The sequence below is a fragment of the Ochotona princeps genome, chromosome 24 (assembly GCF_030435755.1).
Source record: "Ochotona princeps isolate mOchPri1 chromosome 24, mOchPri1.hap1, whole genome shotgun sequence".
NCBI classification, from domain to species: domain Eukaryota; kingdom Metazoa; phylum Chordata; class Mammalia; order Lagomorpha; family Ochotonidae; genus Ochotona; species Ochotona princeps.
In genome coordinates this window covers 27342996-27353091 of record NC_080855.1, presented here as the reverse complement: position 1 = coordinate 27353091, position 10096 = coordinate 27342996, and the positions used below count along the sequence as shown (strand labels likewise).

General features: G+C 56.8%; 1 protein-coding gene across 1 annotated transcript; it reads left to right on the top strand.

Annotated features, from left to right (window-relative positions):
• The first annotated feature begins 8656 nt into the window (after window positions 1-8656).
• HSPB1 (heat shock protein family B (small) member 1) lies at window positions 8657-10096 on the top strand. Its single transcript, XM_004587193.2, has 3 exons — window positions 8657-9062; window positions 9581-9644; window positions 9785-10096. The coding sequence occupies exons 1-3, from the start codon at window positions 8702-8704 to the stop codon at window positions 9972-9974; spliced, it is 615 nt and encodes a 204-aa protein (XP_004587250.2). The 5' UTR covers window positions 8657-8701; the 3' UTR covers window positions 9975-10096.

The window sequence follows — 10096 nt, the reverse complement described above, 5'->3', positions numbered from 1 at the left end:
CCAGAACCGACTCCTTAACCCTCTTCACCCACGGGTTCTCATGGACTTGAGGGGTTTCTATCCCAAAGTGACAGGCCAAACTGTGGGATGAGGGTTCGTGGTCTTCTTCAGGTTTTCCAAGAACATCTGAGTCAAAACAAGCCTTAAAATTCATTCTAGGAGGGAGAAGAAAAGAAGAGGCAAGAGGAGGAGAGCTTCGTGTCTGTTTATCTCTAAGGGGAAGAAATACAATGAGGGAAATTGTTAAAAAGTTAGGGGGACGCTATGCTAGTCACTGAGTCCCTGCCACTGCTTGGGAGCCCTGGACTGAGTTCCTGGTTCCTGACCTGGCCCAGCCCTGGCTACTGTGGACACTTGGGCAGTGAAGAGCACATGGCGGGGGAATCTCTCACTGTGTTCTTCATAATCAAGCACTTAAAAACACACAAGGCGGGGGGGGGGGGCGGGGGTCAGCGCAGTGGCCTAGCGGCCAAAGTCCTCACCTTGAACACGTGCCAGAATCCCATGTGGGTGCTGGTTCTAGTCCCGGCAGCCCATTTTCCATCCAGCTCCCTGCTTGTGGCCTGGGAAAGCAGTCAAGGACGGCCCAAACCCTTGGGACCCTGCACCCGTGTGGGAGACCTGGAGGAAGTTCCTGGTTACTGGCTTTGGACCAACGCAGCACCCGCTGTTGCGGTCACTTGGGGAGTGAATCATCGGATGGAAGATCTTCCTCTCTGTCTCTTCTCTCTGTATATCTGACTTTCCAATAAAAATAAATAAATCTTTAAAATGTATTTCTTTTTATTAAAAAGGCAGATCAGATTTACAAAAAGCCAGGAATCAGGAACTTCCACCGGGTCCCCCACATGGATGCAGGGTTCCAAGGCTTTGGGTCACCTTCTCTGCTGCTTTCCCAAGTCACAAGCAGGGAGCTGAGTGGGAAGCGGAGCATCTGAGACATGAACGGGTGCCTATATGGGATCCTGGCATTTACAAGGTGAGGATATAGCCAACTGACCTGTTCTTCCACAACCAAAGATGAGCATAAACTTCAGTCTGAGTCACACGGCACCTGCACCGGCCTTGGGGCCTGCTGCTTCCCTTCCCCCAGCCCACGTGCCTCTTTCCACCCCTCCCAGTTAGGCTGTCCCAGTAGTGTGTCCACCCACCCACCTCCATCTTGCCCTATCCAAGTCCTCCCACCGGCTCTTGAAAGGCCAACCTGGTCTTTCTCCTGCCATGTGCAGGATGGACCCTGCCTGCTGTGATGCCCGCCCTCGGCGCCCACCACTCCCTTGGCCAGAGTCCCACGACCCCGGTGGAGGGAGCCCAGGGCCAGCTGTCCTGCCCTGCTCACCTCCCTCCTAACTCCGCAGAGCCTTCAGCTGCTCACATGCCTGGATTCATCTAGGTGCCTGTTCTTGGGCCCCACTCTGCATCTCTAAGATTTATTAATCTGAAAGGTAGAACAACACAGCTGGGCAGAAAGACCTTTTTTTTTTTTTTCCTCTGGGAGGGGAGATGTACATTTATTTGAAAGGCAGAATAAGAAGGAGAAACAGAGGGAGAGAGATCTTCACTCCTCAAATGGCCACAACAGCCAATTCTGGGTTAAGCCTATGTCAGGAGCCAGGCACTCCATCCAGGTCTCCCACAGGGGCGACAGGCCCCCCTCCCCCAATACTTGGGACTTCTTACACTGCCTTCCCTGGGACATCCAGTGTGGTCGGCATGGGGAAGCCTGAGGCAGCGATGGCGTGAGGCAGACACGAGAGGGCGACAGAGGAGCGAGTGGGGCTCTGTCCTTCGGGGCGGGGGTGAGCCCACTCACCCCAGCGTGGAAGCCCTAAGCCCGCTTCCTCCCCGTCCTTCCCCAGGACCCCGGCCGGCCGTTTCCCCCTCAGGCCCCCAAGCCTGGGACCCGCTCTTCTGTCTTGTCTTGGGGTGCAGAGTCCTCTCCTGGGCGTGATGGGAGGCTGGACAGGGCTTTCGCATCCGCCTGGCTGCATTTTCCTTCCCCTTTCTCCCTATGCAGTTTCCTGCAGCCTCAGTCCCAGGGAAGTTAGCCAGAGGACACGCCCACGTGCGCGTTCCTGCCTGGGAGCACCCGTGCCCTGCCTCTTCGAGATGTTTCTGGAAGCCCGCTCCCTACTGACTCAGCTCAAGAATTCAGTGCAGTGGCTCTGTTACCCAGCACCTGTCCTTCCCCAGGGCCCCACCTTACACATGCAAACCTGCTCAGGGACCCCCTGCCCCCAGCCTCCAGGGCTCTCACCAGCAGCACAAGTTACATGCTTTCTAGGGTGCTCTTTGTAGGGATGCGGGACCCACATCCATCACAGAACAGGAGCATGCTATTTCCTGCAGATCTGCAGCCCTACCCACAGCTTTTCCTCACCATCCTGGAATTTGAGCAAAGCCCTTAAGTCACACCAGGCTTAGCAGGGCCCACAGAGAGGAGCCGCCCGCCATAGTTCAGCCTGGGGGTGGTGTCTTGTCCTACTCAATCAACCTCAACTTTTAAGGAAGAAACAATTCTGAGGTACTGATCAAGCCTGGTGAGATTGCATCCCAGACCATCAGGAGCTGGCAGTGCAGACAGAGCTGCAGTAGGCTTTAGTAAAGGGGAGATGTTTGGGTTCAGTCCAAGGCCAGAGGGGTTAGGGGTCAGTAGTTAGAAAATGATTAACATGGGCCCAGGGCGGTGACCTAGTGGCTGGAGTTCTTTCCTTGCATGTTCCGGGATACCCTATGGGTGCTGGTTCATGTCCTGGCTGCTCCATTTCCCATCCAGCTCCCTGCTTGTGGCCTAGGAAAGCAGTGGAGGATGGCCTGGGGTCTTGGGACCCTGCACTCGCATGGGAGAACTGTAAGAGGCTTCAGATCAGATCAGCTCTGGCTGTTGTGGCCATTGGGGAGTGAGCCAGCAGACGGAGGATCTTCCTCTCTGTTTCTCCTTCCTTCTGTAAGATCTGACTTTCCAATAAAAATAAATAAATCTTAAACACAAACAAACAAAATTCACATGGAAGGCAAGGGGGGTAGGGTGGGATTCTGATTCCCCTAACTCAGGGAGGCCCCAGGGTGGAGGGTGTTTAGGACAAGAACAGCTAACCTGACTTACCTAGATTTTGCACAGAGCCCCAATGAAGCCTGGTTAAGGGGTGTGAGGGGGTGCTCAGCCTAGGGAACAGCCTCCCATGCCTGGGCTCCACACTTGGCTCTGCCCCTGCCACTGTAGACCCCACGGGAGGCACAGATGTTGGCTCAGGGGGCTGTGCTCCTGCCAGCCACATGAGAGACATGGATGGTGTACCCAGGTCTTGGCTGCAGCCCCCTGGCCACTGTCATTTAGGGACTGGACCAACAACAAGCGCTCTCCCTGCATAGGTAGGTGCCTCTCAAATTTTAACAAGTGGGCCCAGAGTGATGGCTCAATAGCTAAATCCTCTGCCTGCCAAGCACCAGAATCCCATATGGGCCTTGGTTTGTGTCCCAGCTGCCCCACTTCCCTTCCAGCTCCCTGCCTGTGGCCTGGGGAAGCAGTCGAGGATGGCCCAAAGCCTTGGAATATTGCATTTATGTGGGAGACCTGGAAGAAGTTCCTGGTTTCTGACTTTAAATCAGCTCAGCTCTGGCCATTGTGGCCACTTGGAGAGTGAGCCAGCAGCTGAAAGATTTTTATCTCTGTCTCTCCTCTTTGTAAATCTGCCTCTCCAATAAAAATAGTAAATCTTAAAAAAAAAAAAATTCTAGGGCCTGGCACAGTAGCCTACTGGCTAAAGTCCTTGCCTTGAATGCACCAGGATCCCATATGGGTGCCGGTTCTAATCCTGGCAGCCCTGCTTCCCATCCAGCTCCCTGCTTATGGCCTGGGAAAACGGTCGAGCACAGCCCAAAGCCTTGGGACCCTGTGGGACCCATGTGAGAGACCTGGAAGAAGCTCCTGGCTCCTGACTTTGGGTTGGCTCAGCTCCAGCGGTTGCGGCCACTTAAGGAGTGAACCATTGGATGGAAGATCTTCCTCTCTGCCTCTCCTCGTCTCTGTATATCTGCCTTTCCAATAAAAATACATAAATTTTAAAAAATTCTAAAGGAAAACAACCAAATGAAATATGGCCAAAGAAGTGTTGCCATCATACCCCATACAAAAGAGGTCTTTAAAAAGTTTGTGGAAGAGGTTGGTACTGTGGCATAGCAGGTACCGCCAGCATCCACAGGGGTTAAGGTTCAAGTCCCAGCTGTTCTACTTCCCATCCAGTTCTCTGCTAAAGCTCTTGGGAAAGTAGCAGAAGATAGTCCAAGTGTTTGGGCCCCGGCACTCACATGGGAGACTCAGAAGAAACTCCTTACTCACAGCTTTGGTTCGGCCCAGCTCTGGCTGTTTCAGCCATTTGAGGCGTGAACCAGGTCATGGATGGCTTCTCTCTGTCTCTCTTTCTGTAACTCTGCCTTTCACATAAATAAGCAAATAATTCTTTTTTAAAAAGTTCACAGAAGATGTATATTAGGGAAACAATATTCTGGGATGTCAAAAAAATATTTTTGAATCAAAATGAACATCTTTGTTTTCCATGGACTTTGAGGTGTGCCCTGGTCCACACACACACAGCATGGAGTCCGTGGAGGAGCCGCTGACCAGGGGGCTGGGGGAGGGGCGGCGCAGGAGAGAAACTTGATTCACTGGAAGGAGACTTCGAGAACATCCAGTCCGACCGTCTCACTGTACAGATCAAGAGAATGAGTCACAGTGCTGGGCTCCAGCCAAGGTCACAGAGGCCTGAGGTACCCAGCTCCCCCGCCCCCCAGGGGGCTCTGCTGGACAACCTGGGTGGGGTGGGGCTGGCAGAGAGAGGATGGGTCACCTCCCTCCAGTGGTGCAGGGAGACCCTGGAGGCCAGCCAGAACTAAAGGCCTGCAGTGGGGCAGGCTGCAGAGTTCTCTTAAGAGACACATCGCAAAGTCTAGATCTTTCCAGAAATCCCTTATGTCCCCACCCCCATGCACTGCAATCCTGGATCTCAGTAAAGCCGGTGGAATCTGTCAGCTGGCAGGCCTCTCCCGGGAGCCCAGGCAACGGCCTGGAAGACTCCAGCATTTTCTCTGAGGCCTGGCCAGCGAGAGGGAGGGACTGACTCCTGTGGCTGGGACGGTGTGCAGTGTAGGTGTGGCTGTGGTCTTTAGTCTGCTAGATTGCCCCTTGAACTGAGGGCTAAGGGGGATAGAATGGGGGCTCCATCCATGTCGGATTCCCTAAACCCTGCAGGGGCCAGGAAGTGGAGGAGGGGGAGGGATGGGGCTATGACCTGTTCTCTCCGCCCCCTCCCCCACAGTTTCTGGAAAATCTCTAGAGGCTTAGAGTTGTCCTATCTATCCCAAGGGAAACAAAACAAAACAAAAAAACCACTCAGGGCCTGGGGTGCTGGAGCCAACCTCGCCAGCCAGGAACCGTGATCCAATGCACAATGGCACCCCTTGCCCAGCCTGGTTACTGGGTGGGCAGTGCAGCCCCAGACAGCCAGCCCGGTTCATCCCTGTGTTGGATAGAGAACGGAGAGTCCAGAACTCTGAGAAAAGGCTTTCACGCCACCCGTGGCTTGATTCTAGGTCTCCCAATCCACAATTAAACACCCTCGTGGGGGGTAGTGGTGCAATGGTTCAATTGGCTAACCCACCAGTATCCCATATAGACGCCAGTTCATGCCCCGGCTGCTATACTTCCCATCCCAGCTCCCTGCCTGTGGCCTGGGAAAGCAGTAGACGGGATGGCCTGGGCCTTGGGACCCTGCGCCCACGTAGGAGACCCCGGAAGAAGCTCTTGGCTTTGAATCAGTTCAGTTCTGGCCATTGTGACCACTTGGGGAGTGAACCAGCAGATGAAGATCTTTCTGTCTCTCCTTCTCTCTGTAAATCTGCCTTACCAATAAAAATAAACAAATCTCACAGAAAAAACAAAATGACCCTCTGAACGTCAGCCAGCATGCCTGAGCCCCAGGCACCTGCCACGCCCCATCCCTGGCTGGACATGGACCACATCTCTGAGTGAGCTAGGCCAGCTGCATGGTTAACCCCGTTTGCAGAGGTCACAGCATGAGCTCACGGGGAGGGAGGCTCAGATACAAGCCCAGCCCTGCATGACCCCAAAACCCAGTTTCTCCCCGCACCAACCCTGCTCCCCAACTCCTGCGTCCCTTCCACCCTGTGATGGGCAGGGTAAGCTCTGCGTGACCAAGCGAGTACCATGGGGCACTGGGCCCTTGGTTACCCAATGTCTCCCAGCTGGGGCAGTGAGGAGGACGCTCTCCCCTCCCCCCACCCCAGCCCTGGCTTTAAGGGAGATGAAGGCAGTGATGAAGATGAAGAAAGCTTTTGTCTCCAAAGCAGACAGGCAGTCAACTGCCACCACCACTAGCAAGCGTGGCTGGACTGGGCAGGCCCATGCCTGAAGGCATTCATGAGCACACCTGACAGCTGGTTCCAGGGTGTGGCACCTGGACTGGGCCCTGTTGGGCAGGCAGGGACAGGTGAGAACTTTGTCTGGCTTCTGATCTCACCCCAACTTTATAGGGCTGGCTGTGCTGGCCAGCAAAGGGTCCGGGGCTTCAGGAAGCCCTGTTTCACTGCCTCCCCACCCCTTGCATCCCCAAAGTAGCCTTTTTGTGGGTAACTTCACACCCATGGCCGAGCCCCAGCTTGTGCCCGATGGGGAGCAGGTGGGCGAGGAAGATGTAATGCTTACATTTGTAGGCATTAAAGCACAGCACGCTAAGCCACTGCTTGCTGTGCTGGCATCCTATACTAGGGCGTCAGTTCAACTCTCAGCTGCTCTGGTTCTTATCCAGCAGCCTGTTCTCACCTGGGAAGGGTGCAGATGGTGGTCCAAGGGCCTCGGCCCCCCTGCCACCCCTGTAGGAGACCTGGCTTAAGCCCGGCTGCTGAGGCCATCTAGGGAAATGAATCAGCAGGCAAATGATTTCTCACTTGCCTGCTTCTCTTTCTACTTTTCAAACCAGTGAATCTTTGAGGGGGAGAAAAGAGGAAAGGGGAACTCAGAGAGGGGAGGGGCCTTCCTGCTCCCTCAGCTTGGCATAGGGAGTGGGAGGGGGGTGGGGGTGGTCTGGGCATCAGCACTTGGGCATGGCTGGGAGGGGGAGCAGGGCAGCAAGGCTGACTGGCTCCGTGGGGGTGTTTTAGGGGAAATTAGGCGGTGAGTTTCCTTTTCTCGGACTGCACTGGGGGTGTTGGGGGAGGGGAAGGCAGGATGGACTGGACAGAGAAATGCAACATTAGGTTACACAGGATCCTGGCGTGGGGGGAGGTTGGGGGGTTGTTTTTTCCTGGCAGCTGGGAGATGGGGGTTAGATGCAGCAGGCCCACAGGTGAGCTCTGTTACCTGGAACAATGACACCCCCACTCCCTGAGCCCCCTGGGAATCTAAATAGCCAAGGTGACCCGTGGCAGAAGGGGAAACTGAGGCCCACCAAGAAGGGCCCTGCCTTTCCTCCACGTCTGTCTCACTGTGGTTTCCCAGCCAGCCAACCAAGCTGTGACTTCTTTTTTGCTTGTTTGTTTTATTTTTGGGAAAAGCAGATTTCACAGAGAGGTGAGACCAAGAGGGAAAGATTTCCCATCTGCTGGTTCACTCACCAAATGGCCACAGTGGCCGCAGCTGAGCTGAGTTGAAACCAAGAGCCTCCTCTGAGTCTCCCACTTGGATGCAGAGTTCCCAGGCTTTGGGTCACCTTCTCGACTGCTTTCCCAGGCCACAAGCAGGGAGCTGGGATGGGAAGTGGATCAACAAGGACCTGAGCAGGTGCCCAGATGAGATGCCAGTGCTTGAAGGTGGTGGATTTGCTTTTTAAGCCACAGCGCAGGTCCCCAGCCAGGATTTCATAGAGAAAAGAGAGAACTGGAGAGCTAAGACCAGCACCTGCCTTGGGACCCCTCGCATCCCGGCACTGGTTGGGGATGGGGGTGCTTTTGGGCTTGACAGAGGGGGAAACCCCATCAACTCCACCTCCCTGTCTCCCTCCCATTCTAGGTGGATGACAACAGCCAACAAAGAGAGACCTGGCCTAGGCCCGAGGCCAAAACCTCCCTGGCATGAAGTCATCGCATTCCCGGCTAACGCCATTACGTAAAGCACTTTCCTGGCCAGTTCCCATTTTCCGGATGGGGAGAGCGAGGCCCTGGCAGCCTTACGGGTGGGTTTAGGGACACAAGCTCCGCAGCTTATGGGAAAGAACCCCGGGGAGGTGAGAAGAGGGGGCTCACACACCTTGGGACCCCAGAAGACTTCTGGGGAGCGCCCCCTCCCCAGCTCCCTAATTCCTGGCCCTGCCACTTCCAACCTGTCCTAAGGCCTGTGCTTGACTGCCCAGGCTGCAGGGCCCTGCCCAGGGCACCGCTCCAGCCCTCAACCCTCCCACCGACCGGGGCGGGGGCGGTGGCTGCGGCTCCACGCATTTGTCTTCCCAAACAGGAGAAGGTTCCAGATGTGGGCAGAACCTTCCCCGCCCCGCCCCACCTCGCCTTTCTGGGGGAGGAATTCAGGAGGCGGAGCGACCCCCAGCTGATCCTGGCCATTAATAGAGGCCTGAGGCACCGCCTGCTAAAAATACCCGGCTGGAGGCCCATAAAAGAGCCCAGGGGAGCCCTCCTGAGTACAACACCGCTCCGCACCCGCAACTGGAACGCGACTCAGCACAGCTCCGCCACCATGACCGAGCGCCGCGTGCCCTTCTCGCTCCTGCGCAGCCCGAGCTGGGACCCGTTCCGCGACTGGTACCCGGCGCCCAGCCGCCTCTTCGACCAGGCTTTCGGGCTGGCGCGGCTGCCCGAGGAGTGGGCTCAGTGGTTCGGCGGCAGCGGCTGGCCGGGCTACGTGCGCCCGCTGCCCGCCGCCGAGGTCCCCGCCGTGGCCGCGCCCGCCTACAGCCGTGCGCTCAGCCGGCAGCTCAGCAGCGGCGTCTCCGAGATCCGGCACACGGCTGACCGCTGGCGCGTCGCCTTGGACGTCAACCACTTCGCCCCCGAGGAGCTGACGGTCAAGACCAAGGACGGCGTGGTGGAGATCACCGGTAAGTGAGACTTCCCCCCCCATTCCTCCACCCTGCCACCTCCCCGGGCTTCTCCCGGCCGGCCCGGACAGTTTGAAACCAGAAAGTTACCCGGAGCTTTCCCGTGCGTCCCGCCCCGGGCCGCGGCCGCAGGTGCCTTCTCGGCTTTGTGGGAGCTTCGTGACCCCCTCGGTTCCCAGCAGAGCCCCGTGTCCCCCAACACCAACCCCCAAGGAAGCAGCGCTCCGAGAGCCGCGTGTCCACTTCCCCAGCCCCGCACCGGGACCGTGGACTGGGGGGCGTGCTCTCCACTCGGTGCGCTTGTGCGACAGCGCCCTACCGCTCCCGAAGCTCCGACTGGAACTTTCCAGAAGTTTGAGGGTCCCGGACACTCAGACGCCCCACCACATTTCCTAAAGAGTTCTCCCTCGTCTGTATCTCCACTGAGCAGGCCGAGGAGGGGGAGAATCCTCTGTTTTCCCCTCCCAGCCTCTGAGCTTTGTCTGTTCGCCTCCACCCCTCCCCCCGCGACCCTACAGGCAAGCACGAAGAGAGACAAGACGAGCACGGCTACATCTCCCGCTGTTTCACCCGGAAGTACACGTAAGTCCTGGTCCCACTTGTGTGTGTCTGGAAGGGGTGACCTTGCGTGGACTGACCCCCCCATGCCCCTCCCCCACTACCTGCACCCCACAATGTTAACTCCTTGCCGCCTTTTTTTTCCCCTCTCCTGACGTGTCCAGGCTGCCCGCTGGTGTGGACCCCACCCTGGTCTCATCCTCACTGTCCCCTGAGGGCACACTCACCGTGGAGGCCCCGCTGCCCAAGCCGGCCACGCAGTCAGCGGAGATCACCATTCCGGTCACCTTCGAGGCCCGCGCCCAGCTCGGCGGCCCGGAGGCCGGCAAGTCCGAGCCACCCGCGTCCCAGTAGAAACTTCTAGAAACTTCGTGGGCACCACCCCAACCCTTCCCTGCACCCACTTGTATGCTTTTTTGATACTGTTATCTTCTGGTTTTGTTGTTGTTTTGCAAATAAAGTTGAAAGCAGCTTCT